Raw genomic sequence first — 19539 nt, forward strand, 5'->3', positions numbered from 1 at the left:
AATTTAACTTACTACATTTGATTAGGAAATATAGCTTATTGATCACCATATTTGTCTCTACATGCAAGTTGTCCCACTCCTAAAAGTAGGCTATTTAGGCTATTAAATAGCTAAATGTAGGCTATAACTCGAGAAAATGCAAGTGTCGGCTCTCGCTCCAACTCCGACTCTCTTTCATACTATGTTTAGCCTATTAGCTGATAGGTATAGCCCAGTAATACCAATAGCCTAATATAACGGGCCATGTAAGAATCTCTGGTAATATAACCTATTTCTTATGTTATTGATGCGTATTTTGATTATTGCCAATGAAGCGCAAAATTGCTGTGAACAGTGTTCATTTCGTCAACAACAATAGTGACTACAATATTTATCAAACAACCTGGGGCACGTTCAGCAGGACGCAATGCTTTGGAACGTTCAGATAGCAGATTTCTATGTAGAACAAACATGCCTCTCTGACATGTTGAATAAGGAATCACGTTGGCTCTATTCATCAAATTTCTATCTGCAACGTTGTAGAACATTTTGCAACTGAAAATGACCCTGTTAACATTACCAACAGCAATACAGTGCCTTTGGAATGTATTCAGACACCATTGACTTTTTCAACATTTTGATATGTTACAGCCTTATTCTAAAATTGATGAAATAAAAAAATCACATTAGTCTACCCAAAATACCCGATAATCACAAAGCGAAAACAGGTTTAGAAATTTTTGCAAATATATTAAAAATAGAAATACCATATTTACATAAGTATTCAGACCCATTGCTATAAGACTCTAAATTGAACTCAGGTGCATCCTGTTTCCATTGATCATCCTTGAGATGTTTATACAACTTGATTGGAGTCCACCTGTGGTAATTTGGACATAATTTGGAAAGGCACACACATGGCTATATAAGGTCCCACAGTTGCCCGTGCACGTCAGATCAAAAACCAAGCCATGAGGTCGAAGGAATTGTCCATAGAGCTCTGAGACTGGATTGTGTGAGGCACAGATCTGGGGAAGGGTACCAAAAAATGTCTGCAGCATTGAAGGTCCCCAAGAACACAGTGGCCCCCATCATTCTTAAATGGAAAAAGTTTGGAACCACTAAGACTCTTCCTAGAGTTGGCTTTTTGTTCAAACTGAGCAATCGGGGGAGAACGGCCTTGGTCAGGGAGGTGACCAAGAACCCGATGGTCACTCTGACTGAGCTCCAGAGTTCCCCTATGGAGATGGGAGAACCTTCCAGAAGGACAACCATCTCTGCAGCACTCCACCAATCAGGCCTTAATGGTAGAATGGCCAGACAGAAAACACTCCTCAGTAAAAGGCACATGACAGCCCGCTTGGAGTTTGCCAACAGGCACCTGAAGGACTCTCAAACCATGAGAAACAAGATTCTCAGGTCTGATGAAACCAAGAATTAAGTCTTTGGCCTGAATGCCAAGTGTCACGTCTGGAGGAAACTTGGCACCATCCCTCCAGTGAAGCATGGTGGTGGCAGCATCATGCTGTGGGGATGTTTTTCAGTGGCAGGGACTGGAAGACTAGTCAGGATCGAGGGAAAGATGAATGGAGCAAAGTACAGAAAGATCCTTGATGAAAACCTGCTCCAGAGCGCTCAGGACCTCAGATTGGGGCGAAGGTTCAACTTCCGACAGGACAATGACCCTAAGCACACAGCCAAGACAACACAGGAGTGGCTTCGGGACAAGTTTCTGAATGTCCTTGAGTGGCCCAGCCAGAGCCCAGACTTGAACCCAATCGAACATCTCTGAAAAGACCTGAAATAGTTGTGCAGCAATGCTCCCCATCCAACCTGACAGAGCTTGAGAGATCTGCAGCGAAGAATGGGAGAAACTCCCCAAATACAGGTGTGCCAGGCTTGTAGTGTCACACCCAAGAAGACTCGAGGCTGTAATCGCTGCATAGGTGCCTCAACAAAGTACTGACTAAAGGGTCTGAATACCTATGTAAATTTGTTTTCATTTTCTTTCTTTTTTTTACACATTTCTAAAAAACAGTTTTGCTTTGTCATTATGGGGTATTAATTGTAGCTTGATGAGGGGGGAAAATAATTTTATCAATTTTAGAATATGGCTGTAACATAACAAAATGTGGAAAAAGTCAAGGGGTCTGAATACTGTCTGAATGCACTGTACAGTATATGCAAAGGAAGGAAAAGGGATCGCAAACAATTTGACTTAATTCCTCTTGCCACTACACTATATCTGACTGGGTAAATAACTTTATTTTGAGTTAATGTGGACCCAGTGACTCAGACTTTGACCAGGACTTGAGCACTAGGACTCTGACTTCAGCCATTGGGACTCGTGACTCGGACTTGGACTCGAGCACAGGGGACTTTGAACTCGATTTGGACTCAAGTTTTAGTGGCTCGACTACGTCACACCACAAATTAGTCATTAGCTCACGTTCAAAGTCATTAGCCTCTACAGATACACATGCTTGTTTGGGCATCTTTATTCATTATTGTCGCTCACTTTTGTTTCTTGTTATCTATTCACCAAGTCACTACACCAGACATGCCACCAGTGTTTTTGTCACATTCCCCAAATCCAGAACAAATTCAAGAAAGTGTATAGTATTATATAGAGCATTATTGCATGGAACTCCGCTCCAGCTCAAATGAAAAGCAAAACTGGTTTTAAAAAAACAGATAAAGCAACACCTCACGGCATGACGCCTTTTGCCTATAGTTTGTGTGTATGTATTGATATGTAGGCTATCTGTGCCTAAAATGTTTTATGTAGTTCTGTCCTTGGGCACACAAATGCTCCTATAGATAAGGGGAAATACTGAAGCATGCATTGATGACAGTTCTACAGTCTTCATCAGAGGCCCAGGCTTTTGGCATAGATGGTAAAGCTCTCATTTCTGGACTGCAACTTTGTAAGATTGTGCCCTCTACGGCACAAATTTTACATTTTAGTAATTTAGCAGGACGCTCTTATCGAGAGCGACACACAGGAGAGATTATGGTTGTGTCTTGCTCAAGGGTACTACGTTATATTCTTCACCTAATCAGTTCGGGATTAGTGACCTGCAGTTACTGGCCCAACACTCTTAACCGCTAGGATACCTGCCGCCTCAACACATTGGTATGTTGCACTATTTAGATACTTAAAATATTTGCTATGCATGCGGAGTTGGCAGCGGGAGAGCTCTTTCATTGCTCAGGAGGATACTTCTGTAAGGAGTGGGCTGTACTCTGTGGGGAGCTCAACCTTCATCCCAGAATCCCAATGTAGAGAAGCTGCAGATGACGGAGACAACCTGATGACATTGAGCTGCCTGCCTGTCCTTGGATATGCTGACCTGACCACCACCTCCGACTACCATCTCCGCTGACCATCTATGAGCTTCCAGATCCTCATTTGTTACAATGATGCTTGTATGAACTCGAACCCAGTCGCAGAGAAACACAGCAAGCAGAGGTAAAGGTAAATTCATCTCTTTACCTAGTCTTGACAAAAACCAAGGCAACAGCACAAGAGTGCACTAAACAAAACATAAGACCTAAGCACAGATACAAGCAACATAGGCACCTAAATAGCAAGGCAAACAGGTGAACAGAAGGTAATCAAAACCAGGTGAAACCAATAAGTAATAATTAGGGTAACCTGTAAACTAGAACACAAGGCAAGGGTGCCCTCCAGCGGTAACCCAAGGGAACAATCATATAAACGGAACCTGTGACAGGACCCCCCCCTCAAGGAACAGCTCTTGACGTTCCACTAGGGGTAGCAGAGAGGCGACGGAACTCCCGAATGAGTCTGGGATACAGAATGTCCACAACCAGAACCCAGGATCGCTCCTCAGGACCGTAACCCTCCTAGTCCATGAGATACTGAGTCCCACACCGGAACTGGCGACTGGAGAGGATGCGTCGCACAGTGTAGGCTGGCTGTCCCGCTATCATGCAAGGTGGAGGCCGAGCGGCTGGAACCAGAGGACAGAACACCACCGGCTTGAGTCTGGAGATGTGGAAGGTGCGACGAACCCTCATGGACCGGGGAAGAAGAAGGCGATAGGCCACTGGATTGATGCGCCGTAGAACCTTGAATAGTCCAAAGTATAGGGGTGCCAACTTCCTAGATTCCACACGTAGAGGCAGATCCCTAGTAGACAACCAGACCATCTGGCCTGGACGCAGGAGAGGATGAGAATGGCGATGATGGTTGGCCTGTCGTTGAGCCCGAGCAGAGGACCTCAGGAGCGCTGACCGGCTGGAGCATTAGTAAGTCCAAGCGGCATGATACGGTACTCAATGTCCATTAGGGGTGTTGAACGCTGTCTTCCACTCGTCTCCCTGTCTGATACGCACCAGATTGTACGCGTTCCGTAAATCCAATTTTGAAAAAAACGTAGCTGCCTGGAGTCTCAAAAGCTGATGACATAAGAGGCAGAGGGTAACGGTTCGTGATGGTAATATTATTCAAACTCCGGTAATCGATACAGGGACGTAATCCCCCGTCCTTCTTCCCAACAAAGAAAAAGCCTGCTCCTGAAGGTGACGTGGATGGCCAAATAAAATCAGCTACCAGCGCCTCCTTAATATCACTGTTCTTGGGTGCAGTCTCTGGACCTGAGAGAGAATACAACCGTTCTCTCAGAGGAGTAGTGCCAGGCAGGAGGGTGATGGCACAATCGTAGGACCTGTGAGGCAGTTCGCTGGCCCTTCGTTTGCTGAAGACTTGACCCAGATCCCAGTAATCCCGAGGTACGTGGGAAAGATCAGGCTTGTCATCCCCAACCGGGGGAACAGGAGCATCGGGAGCCTCCAGACGAGCAGGACCGGAAGGATGAGGAGAGAGCTGCTGGCAGGTGAGTTGGCATGAAGGACTCCATCCCAGAATCCTTCCAGAGGGCCAGTCAATTTGAGGATTATGGATAGAAAGCCATGGATGTGCAAGAACCAGGGGAAGCTCAGGATAGTCCACCAGATGTAACTGGATAAGCTCCACATGGTAATCCAGAACTCGTAGCTGAATAGGCATGGTGAGTTGCTTCACCTTCCCAGACCCTAGGGGTTGACCATCCAGCGCAGTGACCGACAACGGAATGTCCAGCTTAGTAGGAGGCAGTCCCTGTTGGCAGGCTAATGTACGATCCAGAAAACAGCTGGTAGCCCCAGAGTCTATGAAAGCAGGAATGTCCAATTGCCCATTGTCCCACCGCAGGTTGGCCGGAAGAATCGTGCGTACCATGTTGGCCGCTGGAGACTGTATCTAACTCGCCAGTATTCTCCCGTTTACTGACGAGTCATCCTGTTTCCCGTCAGCTCGGGACAGGAGGCACGGAAGTATCCAGACTGTCCACAGCAAAGACAACGTTGCTTGTTAATCCTACGCCTTTCCAGAGCGGAAAGTTTGGTGCGTCCCAATTGCATCGGCTCATCTGAAGGATATGACGGGGAACCAGAGCTAAATTGAGAACTCTGACTGGGTACAGAACAAGCAGGCGCAGCATAAGGCAGTGGGTCGTTCTGCTGCCTGCAACATCCTCCAGCATGACCGGTTTGGCGGTGGGTCAGTCATGGTGTGGGGTGGCATTTCTTTGTGGGGCCGCACAGCCCTCCATGTGCTCGCCAGAGGTAGCCTGACTGCCATTAGGTACCGAGATGAGATCCTCAGAGCCCTTGTGAGACCATATGCTGACACATGCACATTTGTGGCCTGCTGGAGGTCATTTTGCAGGGCTCTGGCAGTGCTCCTCCTTGCACAAAGGCGGAGGTAGCGGTCCTGCTGCTGGGTTGTTGCCCTCCTACAGCCTCCTCCACGTCTCCTGATGTACTGGCCTGTCTCCTGGTAGCGCCTCCATGCTCTGGACACTACGCTGACAGACACAGCAAACCTTCTTGCCACAGCTCGCATTGATGTGCCATCCTGGATGAGCTGCACTACCTGAGCCACTTATGTGGGTTGTAGACTCTGTCTCATGCTACCACTAGAGTGAGAGCACCGCCAGCATTCAAAAGTGACCAAAACATCAGCCAGGAAGCATAGGAACTGAGAAGTGGTCTGTGGTCACCACCTGCAGAATCACTCCTTTATTGGGGGTGTCTTGCTAATTGCCTATAATTTCCACCTTTTGTCTATTCCATTTGCACAACAGCATGTGAAATTTATTGTCAATCAGTGTTGCTTCCTAAGTGGACAGTTTGATTTCACAGAAGTGTGATTGATTTGGAGTTACATTGTGTTGTTTAAGTGTTCCATTTATTTTTTTGAGCAGTTTATTTATATATTTGTATATATTTATATATATGTGTGTGTGTGTCTAGTGAGTGTGCGTAGAGTCACTGAAGACAGTTTGGATACCAATAATTGACTATTTAGCAGTCCTATGCCTTTGGGGTAGAAGCTGTCTCAGAGCCTGTTAGTCCGTGAGCCGATGCTCCGGTACCGTTTGCTGAATGGTAGTAGAGTGAACAGTCTATGGCTTGGGTGGCTGGAGTCTTTGGCAATTTTTTGAGTCTTCCTCTGACACCGCCTGATATAGAGGTCCTGGATGGCAGGGGGCTCGGCCCCAGTGATGTACTGGGCTGTCCGCACCACCCTCTGTGGCGCTTCGCGGTCAAGGGTGGTGCATTTGCCATACCAAGCGGTGATGCAGCCACTCAAGATGCTCTCGATGGTCCAGCTGTAGAACGTTTTGAGGATCTGAAGGCCCATGCCAAATCTTTTTTAGCATCCTGAGGGTGAAGAGGCACGGCCGTGCCCTCTTCATGACTGTGCCGGGTTGTGTGGACCATATTAAGTCCTTAGTGATGTGGACGCCAAGGAACTTGAAGCTCTCGACCCGCTCCATAACAGCCCTGTTGATGTGGATGGGGTCGTGCCCTCCCCTCTTTTTCCTATAGTCCACGATCAGCTCCTTGGTCTTACTGACGCTGAGGGAGAGGTTGTTGTCCTGGTACCACACTGCTAGGTCTTTGACCTCCATCCTGTAGGCTGACTCGTCGTTGTCGAAGATCAGGCCTACCACCGTCATGTCGTCAGCAAATTTGATGATGGTGTTGGAGTCGTGGGTGAACAAGGAGTATAGGAGGGGAATAAGCACACACCCCTGGGAGAACTATGTGTTGAGGGTCAGTGTGGTGTTGCCTACCCTCACCCCCTGGGGCTGGCAGTATGCAAATTGGAGTGGGTATAAGGTGTCTGATATGGTGTTTATGTATGTCATGACCAGCCTTTCAAAGCACTTCATAATTACAGATGTGAGCGCTACAGGGTGATAGTCATTTAGGCAGGTTACCATGAAGCTGTTGGTAATAAGGACAGTGGTTGTCATCTTGAAACATGTTGGGATTACAGACTGGGACAAGGAGAGATTGAAAATGTGAGGACACTTGCCTGATGGTCAGTGCATGCTTTGAGAACGTGTCCATTTACATAAGTATTCAGAACCTTTACTCAGTACTTTGTTGAAGCACCTTTGGCAGCGATTACAGCCTCGAGTCTTCTTAGGTATGACGCAACAAGCTTGGCACACCATTCTTCTCTGCAGATCCTCTCAAGCTCTGTTAGGTTGGATGGGGAGCGTAGTTGCACAGATATTTCCAGGTCTCTCCAGAGATGTTCGATCGGGTTCAAGTCCGGGCTCTGGCTGGGCCATTCAAGGACATTCAGAGACTTATCACAAAGCCACTACTGCGTTGTCTTGGCTGTGTGCTTAGGGTTGTTGTCCTGTTGGACGGTAAACCTTCGCCCCAGTCTGAGGTCCTGAGCGCTCTGGAGCAGGTTTTCATCAAGGATCTCTCTGTACTTTGCTCTGTTAATTGTTCCCTAGATCCTGAGTAGTCCCCCAGTCCCTGTCGCTGAAAAACATCCCCACAGCATGATGCTGCCACCACCATGCTTCACCGTAGGGATGGTGCCAGGTTTCATCCAGCCGTGACGCTTGGCATTCAGGCCAAAGGGTTCAATCTTGGTTTCATCAGACCAGAGAATCTTGCTTCTCATGGTCTGAGAGTCTTTAGGTGCTTTTTGGCAAACTCCAAACGGGCTGTCATGTGCATTTTACTGAGGAGTGTTTTCCGTCTGGTTGGTGGAGGGCTGCAGAGATGGTTGTCCTTCTGGAAGGTTCTCCCATCTCCACAGAGGAATTCTGGAGTTCTGTCAGAGTGACCATCGGGTTCATGGTCACCTCCCTGACCAAGGACCCACTCCCCCATTTGCTCAGTTTGCCTGTGCAGCCAGCTCTAGGAAGAGTCTTGGTGGTTTCAAACTTCTTCCATTTAAGAATGATGAAGGCCACTGTGTTCTTGGGGATCTTCAATGCTGCAGAAAGTTTTTTGTTCCTTTCCCAGGTTTGTGCCTCGACACAATTCTGTCTCGTAGCTCTACGGACAATTTCTTCGACCTCATGGCTTGGTTTTTGCTCTTTAACTTCTCTGCGCTACGGATCCCTTTTACGGGATCATTTTCCTAAACAACCGCTGAATTGCAGGGCGCAAAATATTACTACAAATATTTATAATCATGCAATCACAAGTGAAATATACCAAAACACAGCTTAGCTTGTTGTTAATCCACCTATCGTGTCAGATTTTAAAAATATGCTTTACAGAGAAAGAAATCCAAGCTTTTGTGAGTATATCAATCAATGCTAGAACAGCTAGCCCCAAATTAGCATGGTCACAAAAGTCAGAAAAGCAATAAAATGAATCGCTTACCTTTGATCATCTTCGGATGTTTGCACTCACGAGACTCCCAGTAACACAACAAATGTTATTTTTGTTCGATAAATATTACTTTTATAACAAAAAACGCCATTTGGGTTGCGCGTTATGTTCAGAAAACCAAAGCCTCGTTCCGTTCGACGAAAATTACAAAAAGTATGCGTAATGGTCGTAGAAACATGTCATATGTTTTTATAATCAATCCTCAGGTTGTTTTTAACAAACATAATCGATAATATTTCAACCGGACCGTAACCTATTCAATAAGAGAGAAAAGGAAAATGGAGAGCTACCCCACTCGCGCGCAGGAACTATTCAGAGGACACCTGACTACTTTTGAAAAATCTCGGTCATTTTTCCAAATAAAAGCCTGAAACTATGTCTAAAGCCTGGTCACAGCCTGAGGAAGCCATTGGGAAAGGAATCCGGTTGATACCCCTTTAAATGGAAGAAAGACGGGCCAGGAAACACAGATTAAAAAATAATAATAATAACTTCCGGGTTAGATTTTCTCAGGTTTTCGCCTGCAGAATCAGTTTTGTTATACTCACAGACAATATTTTGACAGTTTTGGAAACTTTGGCGTGTTTTCTATCCTAATCTGTAAATTATATGCATATTCTACGATCTGGACCTGAGAAATAGTCCGTTTACCTTGGGAACGTTATTTAAAAAAAAAAAAATATCTGACCCCTAGCGTCAAGAGGTTAAATTGTTTAACTTGGGTCAAAGATTTTGGGTAGCCTTCCACAAGCTTCCCACAATAAGCTGGGGGAATTTTGGCCCATTCCTCCTGACAGAGCTGGTGTAACTGAGTCAGGTTTGTAGGCCTCTTTGCTCGCACACGCTTTTTCAGATCTGCCCACAAATGTTCTATATGTTTGAAGTCAGGGCTTTGCGATGGCCACTTCAATACCTTGACTTTAAAATGAGTTTTAATGACTCCAACCTAAGTGTATGTAACCTTCCGACTTCCACTGTAGACCTCCGGAACTGGTGCACAGAATGAGCAGCAGTACGGGGGGAATCCGTGACAGTATTGTGTGTAGATTGAGGATTTTTATTTTATTTAATACATTTTAGAATGAGGCTGTAACGTAACAAAATTTGGAAAAAGTCAAGGGGTCTGAATACTTTCCGAATGCACTCCTTGATGGGTTATACTAAATTCTTTCAACTACTAGCTTCCTTGTTTGATTATGGCGGGGCAATGTGCCAGATGATGGCATACCTTAGCTCTCTGTTGTTTATGACTGAAGGGTCCTCTGTTCTGAGACCAGTGTCTCAGCAGATCCTAGAGGATATGTACAGTATGCTGTATGACATCAATCGTTCATTACCAGCCATTTCTAAGTCAAAGAATAACAGAATGATCTACAGTTCAGTACATTAACATGACTATAAAAATATAAATAGTAGGTTTAGAAGAAAAATGGGTTGGCTCAAAAACAAATAAGACAAGTGATCATTAGAATTATACAGGTATTTATTTACAGATATATCTGCTTTTGCATAGACATTTACAATTCCAAAATAAAACTTAAATCTATATTGTGGTAAACAGACTTGGAAAATTATTTAAATGCATAATTTAGAAGATATAGTTTCACTTGACAGAATCAAAGTTGTTTATAAATATACAGTGCCTATAGAATGTCTACACCATTCCCTTGGATTTCATCACATTTTATTGTGTTACATAGTGGGATTCAATTGGATTTAATTGTCTTTTTTTGTCAACGATCTACACAAAATACTCTCATGTCAAAGTGGAAGAAAAATGTTCTATATATTTTAAGATTAATGAAATATAAAACACTAATATACCTTGATTAGATAAGTATTCACCCTCTTGAGTCAATACATGTTAGAAACACGTTTGGTTGCAATTACAGCTGTGAGTCTTCTTGGGTAACTCTCTTTCCCCTCCTTGCCTCTTTTGACCTCACCATTTCCTAGTCCCTTCCAACTATCCTACTAACCTCAAGACAACCCCCCTCCAAGTCTTTGATCACTACTTTGTTTCCTTTCGTGTCTCTCTTTCCTCCAACTCTGGCCACTCAGTCACTACGCCAATGGGCATGTGCCGTTGCAATCTTCACTCTCTCTCTCCCACTACTTTCTCTTCTTTTATCCTATCATCTATCCCTTCTGCTAAATCCTTCTCGCTCCTGTCTCCTGATTCTGTCTCTTTGACTCTACTCTCCTCCCTTTCCGCATCCTATTACTCGCACAATCCGCTTTCCTCCCGGCCGACTCGGCCCTCCCCTCCTGCTCCATGGCTGAGTGACTCATTGCAAGCTTACAGAACAGGGCTGCGGGCAGCTGAGCGAAAATGGAGGGAAACCTAACTTCCGGACCTATCATCCTTTCACCCCCTCTCTACCTTCTCTTCCTCTTTATCTGCTGCTAAACCTACTTTCTATCACTCTAAATGTCAAGCCTCTGCCTCTTAACCTAGGAAACTATTTTCAACCTTCTACTCTCTCGTTAATCCTCCACCCTCTCCTTCTTCCTTCTCTGCAGACAACTTTGTCAACCACTTTGAAAAGAAAACTCAGCATATTGAGTCCCGCTCACACACTGGTCCCGCTCACACAGAACTACCTTACTCCTTGACTTCTGTCTCCCCTCTCTCTCCAGATGAAATCCTGCGACTAGTGAAGTCCGGCCACATGAAAATCTGCCCGCTCAACCCCATCCCATCCTCCTTTATCTAGACCATCTCTGGAGACCTTCTTCCATTCCTCACTTCCCTCATCAACTCATCCCTGACCCTCTGACTTCAAAATGGCCAGAGTTGCTCCCCTCATCAAGAAACACCAGTCTCAATGTCAACAGTGAAGAGGCAACTCCGGGATGCTGGCCTTCTAGGCAGAGTTGCAAAGAAAAAGCCATATCTCAGACTGGCCAATAAAAAGAAAAGATTAAGATGGGTAAAAGAACACACACTGGACAGAGGAACTCTGCCTAGAAGGCCAGCATCCCGGAGTCACCTCTTCACTGTCAACGTTGAGACTGGTGTTTTGAGGGTACTATTTAATGAAGCTGCCAGTTGAGGACTTGTGAGATGTCTGTTTCTCAGACTAGACGCTCAAATGTACTTGTCATCTTGCTCAGTTGTGCACCGGAGCCTCCCACTCCTCTTTCTATTCTGGTTAGAGCCAGTTTGCGCTGTTCTGTGAAGGGAGTAGTACACAGCGTTATACCAGATCTTCAGTTTCTTGGAAATTTCTCGCATGGAATAGCCGTAATTTCTCAGAACAAGAATAGACTGACGAGTTTCAGAAGAAAGGTCTTTGTTTCTGGCGATTTTGAGCCTGTAATCGAACCCACAAATGCTGATGCTCCAGATACTCAACTAGTCTAAAGAAGGCCAGTTTTATTGCTTCTTTAATCAGAACAACCGTTTTCAGCTCTGCTAACATAATTGCAATGGGGTTTTCTAATGATCAATTAGCCTTTTAAAATGATAAACTTGGATTAGCTAACACAACGTGCCATTGGAACACAGGAGTGATGGTTGCTGATAATGGGCCTCTGTAAGCCTATGTAGATATTCCATAAAAAAATCCTCCGTTTCCACCTACAATAGTCATTTACAACAGTAACAATGTCTACACTGTATTTCTGATCAATTTGATGCTATTTTAATGGACAAAAAAATAGCTTTTCTTTCAGAAACAAGGACATTTCTAAGTGACCCCAAACTTTTGAACGGCAGTGTACATATTGTCGCAGACGGCAGGGAGATGTGAGGGGAGTGGTTATTGAGGGGAGATATCTTACAGCCCACTGGCTCCACCCCTGAGCCTTATATGGACTGCCTGCCCCGACAAGGCAAGGCTGTCGTTCATTAAGCCAGGGAGTGCTTGGGGATAAAAGAGGTAACGTCCTGCACACAGGGGCAGAGAGGGGAGAAGAAAGAGCACGGGGAGAAGAAAGAGCACTAGCTGTGTGATTACCTGTTGCGACCTGGACTGTCTGATTACCCCCCTTGTGTACCGAACTGGATTGGCTGATGATCTGAGTTTTAGGATTACCCCTGGAGAACGGAACGGACAACGAGACCAGTTTGTGGACTGTGAAATAGTTTGTGAACCCCCCCCCCCCTTTCCCCAGTGTACAAAAATCACTAATAAACTCCCCATTTGAATTCTAGTTGTGCTACTGGTTCGTGTTTTGTTATTGAACTTGGTGACATGGAAACCCCACACCCTTGAGCCTGCTACAATATGAATATAATATATATTCCAACATCAAGATCATCATTAATCATTGTTTTAACATTGTAAAATATTCCAGTAAAATGTATCATGTGATCTTAGTAGGTTTATAATGTGTCTGAAGCGTACAATGTAACACTCATGAGGTGAAAGTACGTAAACCACTGTGGAGAATATATTTTTTAATGATACAGCACTTGTGTGATTAGAGCAAATTAGATACTTGCATAGTATGTGCCACACTCAAAGTCCAAAGCTACCCAGTATTTTAGAAATCTCAGACACCTTAAGCTGAAGATGCAATACTGCATTAACACAATTAACAACGCTTCTAGCTCTTCATTTGGTTTGCCTTCAGTCCCAGACCCCCGCCTCATATCTTCCATGAAATGAGAGACTTATAAAGCAAAGCAGGTTCAGAAAGAAAACCTGAGTTTCTGCATCAGCTGAGACTGCAACAACCAGATGCTAACAACACTTCCTACTTAATATGGCGGTCTATTTAAGCTGACCAGGTTCTGCTCACACATCCTCTGCTGCCGTTTTCTGCTACTGCTAGTATGCATTTGTTTTTCTTGCTACCCACCACCACCCCAACCTCCACCTGTTTGGTTCTGTTTTCCTTCCTGCAAGTGGATTGGTATAGTAAACCTTGCTCACTGCCTGTAGTTGTTATCTATTGACGCTTTGCTCTGACAGTGAGCTACCCTGACGGAGCACAGCCTATTGCCAAGACGTATTGTTCATATTCTCTAATAAATGGTTAAACGAATACCTGGTGTTTCCTTTCTGAACTGTATTTATGCCTGGAGAGGGAGTCCTTCAGAGGGAGAAACTGAGAGAGCTTCTCAGACTGGCTGGTTCCAGGGTTTAAGTTCACAGGCCAAACAGACGTGTCTTTATATCCTTCTGTCCGTCCTCGTTATGGCAGCTAATTCTAATGAGCCCCCTAGTCCAGACCACCACTTGAAGGGCAACAGGACACTCACTCTCCCACAGGGGCTTCATAGCGTCTGTAGGATCAAAAGGAGATGTTTGATTGTCAGATGCCAGGTTGTTCCAGTAACTGGCAGGGATTTTCTATATTATTAGTGATTATTCTTGATTAGATCATTCTTACCTGCTGCCCTAGAGCTTGCATAGAGTTAAACTCGATTTGTTCCCTCTTGATTCTGACCCAGTCAGGCTCTGCTGGTATCATAAAGGCTAGAATCATCTTGACCAGAATCAGGACATGCTGACAAACAAACACACATACACCTATGTCAGTTGGGCAGATAATGATACTGTAACATTCTGTGAATAAGACAACTGCTATAAACCATATACTGTACTGTTATGAACAAGATACTGTACCTCCACCAGGAAGGCTCCCCAAACCTTACTCCCTTCCCTCATACTGTACCTCCACCAGGAAGGTTCCCCAAACCTAACTCCCCTCCCTCATACTGTACCTCCACCAGGAAGGCTCCCCAAACCTAACTCCCCTCCCTCATACTGTACCTCCACCAGGAAGGCTCCCCAAACCTAGCTCCCCTCCCTCATACTGTACCTCGACCAGGATGGCGACGAGTATGATGTTCTTTCCGCTGATCCCTCCCTCCAGACAGAACTCCTGGACGCGAGGGGACAGCAGCAGCAGCCAGCAGTTAGACATGACTGAGACAAAGCCCAGAACCTCAAACGCTGTCTGAAACATACACAGGCATACAATAATATGGTTACAGGTACATACAAGGACAGGAGCAAATACAGACACGTGCATAGTGACATAGATGGGCACTGATTAGATAATAACATTAACCACTACACATTGCTCACATTTATTTATTTACCAGATTTATCTGCATAGCTAATTTCTGTCTGCATTAAAAATGCCCTCTCTGCTTGTTCAAATTCTCACATTCCCTCGCCCAAAACCCTCCTGACCTGCCACACCCCCATATTGGACACAGGGGCAGAGAATGGCTTGCGGAACAGTTTACAAATCTTGTAGGCATCCCCTGGGATCTCTGTGATGTTGTTGAGAAGCAGGAGGACGGCGGTGAGCGGGTACACACAGGAGAACAGACTCAAATATCCAAACTTCACCAGCAACTCAATGTACTCTGCAAACAGGCCCTGAAACGTAGCCACAGACGCAATAATCACCAAAACAAAGAGACCCCTAACATACGACATGCAAATGTTACAGGGTTGAAATAGACATCTTTGGTTGTATGAGTTTTGCCATAATTAAGCAGCTAGTGTTATGTGTAGTTGTGGAGCCACCTGCCGTATTATTTGTGCAACTGCATCTCTGTGTATATACAGTGGGGAGAAGAAGTATTTGATACACTGCCGATTTTGCAGGTTTTCCTACTTACAAAGCATGTAGAGGTCTGTAATTTTTATCATAGGTACACTTCAACTGTGAGAGACGGAACCTAAAACTAAAATCCAGAAAATCACATTGTATGATTTTTGAGTAATTAATTTTCATTTTATTGCATGACATAAGTATTTGATACATCAGAAAAGCAGAACTTAATATTTGGTACAGAAACCTTTGTTTGCAATTACAGAGATCATACGTTTCCTGTAGTTCTTGACCAGGTTTGCACACACTGCAGCAGGGATTTTGGCCCACTCCTCCATACAGACCTTCTCCAGATCCTTCAGGTTTCGGGGCTGTCGCTGGGCAATACAGACTTTCAGCTCCCTCCAAAGATTTTCTATTGGGTTCAGGTCTGGAGACTGGCTAGGCCACTCCAGGACCTTGAGAAGCTTCTTACGGAGCCACTCCTTAGTTGCCCTGGCTGTGTGTTTCGGGTCGTTGTCATGCTGGAAGACCCAGCCACGACCCATCTGCAATGCTCTTACTGAGGGAAGGAGGTTGTTGGCCAAGATCTCGCGATACATGGCCCCATCCATCCTCCCCTCAATACGGTGCAGTCGTCCTGTCCCCTTTGCAGAAAAGCATCCCCAAAGAATGATGTTTCCACCTCCATGCTTCACGGTTCTTCCTCCAAACACGGCGAGTGGAGTTTAGTCTCATCAGACCACATGACCTTCTCCCATTCCTCCTCTGGATCATCCAGATGGTCATTGGCAAACTTCAGACGGGCCTGGACATGCGCTGGCTTGAGCAGGGGGACCTTGCGTGCGCTGCAGGATTTTAATCCATGACGGCGTAGTGTGTTACTAATGGTTTTCTTTGAGACTGTGGTCCCAGCTCTCTTCAGGTCATTGACCAGGTCCTGACGTTTAGTTCTGGGCTGATCCCTCACCTTCCTCATGATCATTGATGCCCCACGAGGTGAGATCTTGCATGGAGCCCCAGACCGAGGGTGATTGACCATCATCTTCAACTTCTTCCATTTTCTAATAATTGCGCCAACAGCTGTTGCCTTCTCACCAAGCTGCTTGCCTATTGTCCTGTAGCCCATCCCAGCCTTGTGCAGGTCTACAATTTTATCCCTGATGTCCTTACACAGCTCTCTGGTCTTGGCCATTGTGGAGAGGTTGGAGTCTGTTTGATTGAGTGTGTGGACAGGTGTCTTTTATACAGGTAACGAGTTCAAACAGGTGCAGTTAATACAGGTAATGAGTGGAGAACAGGAGGGCTTCTTAAAGAAAAACTAACAGGTCTGTGAGAGCCGGAATTCTTACTGGTTGGTAGGTGATCAAATACTTATGTCATGCAATAAAATGAAAATTAATTACTTAGAAATCATACAATGTGATTTTCTGGATTTTTGTTTTAGATTCCGTCTCTCACAGTTGAAGTGTACCTATGATAAAAAAATGACAGACCTCTACATGCTTTGTAAGTAGGAAAACCTGCAAAATCGGCAGTGTATCAAATACTTCTCCCCACTATATGTGCCTATGATCACGCAGGATCCAACCAAAGAGTTGCTCAACTTTGATGGAGGTATGTATCGTGATCCATGCTGCACACAGTGTTTTCACTTATAACATGATATCTAATGTCTGTTATGCTGAAAACGATACTGTTTTATAATCCCTATGTTATGTGATAGTGTTACAGTTGTGTCCTGTATTTACAATTTTATTGACATTTTACAAAGTTAGCACGTTGCTGTACGCTAAAGGTTAGCTAGCGTCTGTCCTGTACTTTCCTTGCTAATGAGGTTAGTCACCCTGTGAAGAGTAAATGTTTTTTTATTTCATGTCACTCAGATTTCATGACGGATTTGCAGTTGCTCTAAAGTGTGTGTGTCTGCAGGTACGTGCTCCCAAACTGTTATGGAACATTGTTATGTTACTGTACACGTGTATGGCCATCAGACGGAGTTAATGAGATGAGTGCTCCTCTGTAGTCATGTTGTTAAAAATGTAAACAGCATTGTGTCCTTTGTTAGCCAAGCATATGAGAACCGTTACACAAATACACCCAACCCTGATTCTACCCCCTAAGGCACAGATGCAATGAAACCAAGGCAGATAAGAGCACAATGAAGAGAAATAGAGAAAAACAAAACAAACACTTACTGGAAAAGGGGGAAGACTTCTCTGGGCTCTGAGTTTGTCCACCTCTAGGTCGTCCTCCTGCTCTTTCTTATGGGCAGCACTAAGGAAGTGGTCGACTATAAACGGCACCACCACCTCTGTACACTGGTTCACCAGCTGGTTCAAAATTAGGAGAGAGGCAAGCTTCTGTGTGCACAATTCGATAAAACAAACATAAATAGTTGCATACTGTATACACACATACACACACACTGTCTGGGATCAATTACTACACACAGTGCACAGAGAGAACGTGATCTGTTCTGTTGCAGAGTGCAAGAAAACATATATTTTAGATCTACCCTTTAAAATGAGGTATTTCCACATTGTATAACTTTTCCTCCGGCCATAGACAAACAGTGCTGCCCAGCTGAAATCTCTTACCTTGCGTAGCAGTGGTAGGTCCTGTTTGTAAAAGGCAATGTGGAAGAGCACAGCAAAGTTGTTGAAGAAAGTAAACTGAAAATGAGAAAGGGAGATTTTGGCATATTATTTGACAGTATTATTTGGCATTAATAGACTAGTTTTATTCACAACAACTTTCTATCCAAGCTGGAAGAGAGTGCAAGGACAGCTCATGTCATGCAGGTTCAGTAAGGCTATACAGCACAGTAGTATTTTTATTTTTAATCAATTGGTTGTTGATTAGTATGCTGTTGTACAATCTGCAATGTTTGAATTTCCAACTTTAATTACTAAACAAGCAATTACATTATTGCCACCAGCCAGCAGTTTAAATCCTTGCAACCTGCAACACAGACCTTGCAGGGTTCCACAGAAACTGTGTTATGCGAGTGTACACCTACCTGTATCAGAATACATTTAATGCCTTTCGGAAAGTATTCAGATCCCTTGACTTTTTCCATATTTTGTTACTTTACAGCCTTATTCTAAAATGGATTACATAAAAAATATCCTCATCAATCTACACACAATACCTCATAATGACAAAGCAAAAACATTTTTTTTAAACATTTTTGCAAATGTATTACAAATAAAAAATAAATAAAAAATACAATTAATTTTGCTATGACCCTTTGCTATGAGACTCGAAATTGTGATCAGGTGCATCCTGTTTCCATTGATCATCCGTGAGATGTTTCTACAACTTGATTGGAGTACACCTGTGGTAAATTCAATTGATTGGACATGATGTGGAAAGGCACACACCTGTCTATATAAGGTCCCACAGTTGACAGTGCATGTCAGAGCAAAAACCAAGCCACGAGGTCGAAGGAATTGTCTGTAAAACTCCAAGACAGCATTGTGTCGAGGCAAAGATCTGGGGAAGGGTACCAAAAAATGTCTGCAGCATTGAAGGTCACCAAGAACACAGTGGCCTCCATCATTCTTAAATGGAAGAGGTTTGGAACCACCAAGACTCTTCCTAGAGCTGGCCTCCCGGCCAAACTGAGCATTTCGGGGAAAGGGCCTTGGTCAGGGAGGTGACCAAGAACCCAATGGTCACTTTGATAGAGCTCAAGAGTTCCTCTGTGGAGATGAGAGAACCTTTCAGAAGGACAACCATCTCTGCAGCACTACACCAATCAGGCCTTTATGGTAGAGTGACTAGACGGAAGCCACTTCCCAGTAAAATGCACATGACAGCCCGCTTGGAGTTTGCCAAAAGGCACCTAAAGACTCTCAGACCATGAGAAGCAAGATTCTCAGGTCTGATGAAACCAAGATTGAACTATTTTGCCTGATTGCCAAGCATCATGTCTGGAGGAAACCTGACACCATCCCTACAGTGAAGCATGGGGGTGGCAGCGTCATGTTGTGGGGATGTTTTTCAATTGCAGGGACTGGGAGACTAGTCAGGATGGAGGGAAAATTAACAGAGCAAAGTACAGAGAGATCCTTGATGAAAACCTGCTCCAGAGTGCTCAGGACCTCAGACTGGGGTGAAGATTAACGTTCCAACAGGACAATGACCCGAAGCACACAGCCAAGACAACGCAGGAGTGGTTTCAGGACAAGTCTCTGAATGTCCTTGAGTGGCCCAGCCAGAGCCTGGACTTGAACTCGATCGAACATCTCTGGAGTGACCTGAAAATAGCTGAGCAGCGACGCTCCCCATCCAACCTGACAGAGTCTG

General features: G+C 44.7%; 1 protein-coding gene across 1 annotated transcript in view; it reads right to left on the reverse strand.

Moving 5' to 3' along the window:
* Positions 1–10828: 10828 nt before the first annotated feature.
* The window catches only part of LOC139530109 (anoctamin-10-like), a 31447-nt gene continuing 22736 nt past the window's right edge, over positions 10829–19539 (reverse strand). Inside the window, exons 8-13 of the mRNA XM_071326210.1 lie at positions 17826–17900; positions 17424–17588; positions 14856–15047; positions 14479–14616; positions 14047–14163; positions 10829–13939 (exon numbers count right to left, since the gene is read on the reverse strand). Coding sequence (XP_071182311.1) covers positions 13931–13939; positions 14047–14163; positions 14479–14616; positions 14856–15047; positions 17424–17588; positions 17826–17900 — 696 coding nt within the window. The 3' untranslated portion in view covers positions 10829–13930. The remainder of the gene's footprint in view (positions 13940–14046; positions 14164–14478; positions 14617–14855; positions 15048–17423; positions 17589–17825; positions 17901–19539) is intronic.

Source organism: Salvelinus alpinus, chromosome 9 (genome assembly GCF_045679555.1).
Source record: "Salvelinus alpinus chromosome 9, SLU_Salpinus.1, whole genome shotgun sequence".
Classification (NCBI taxonomy): Eukaryota; Metazoa; Chordata; class Actinopteri; order Salmoniformes; family Salmonidae; genus Salvelinus; species Salvelinus alpinus.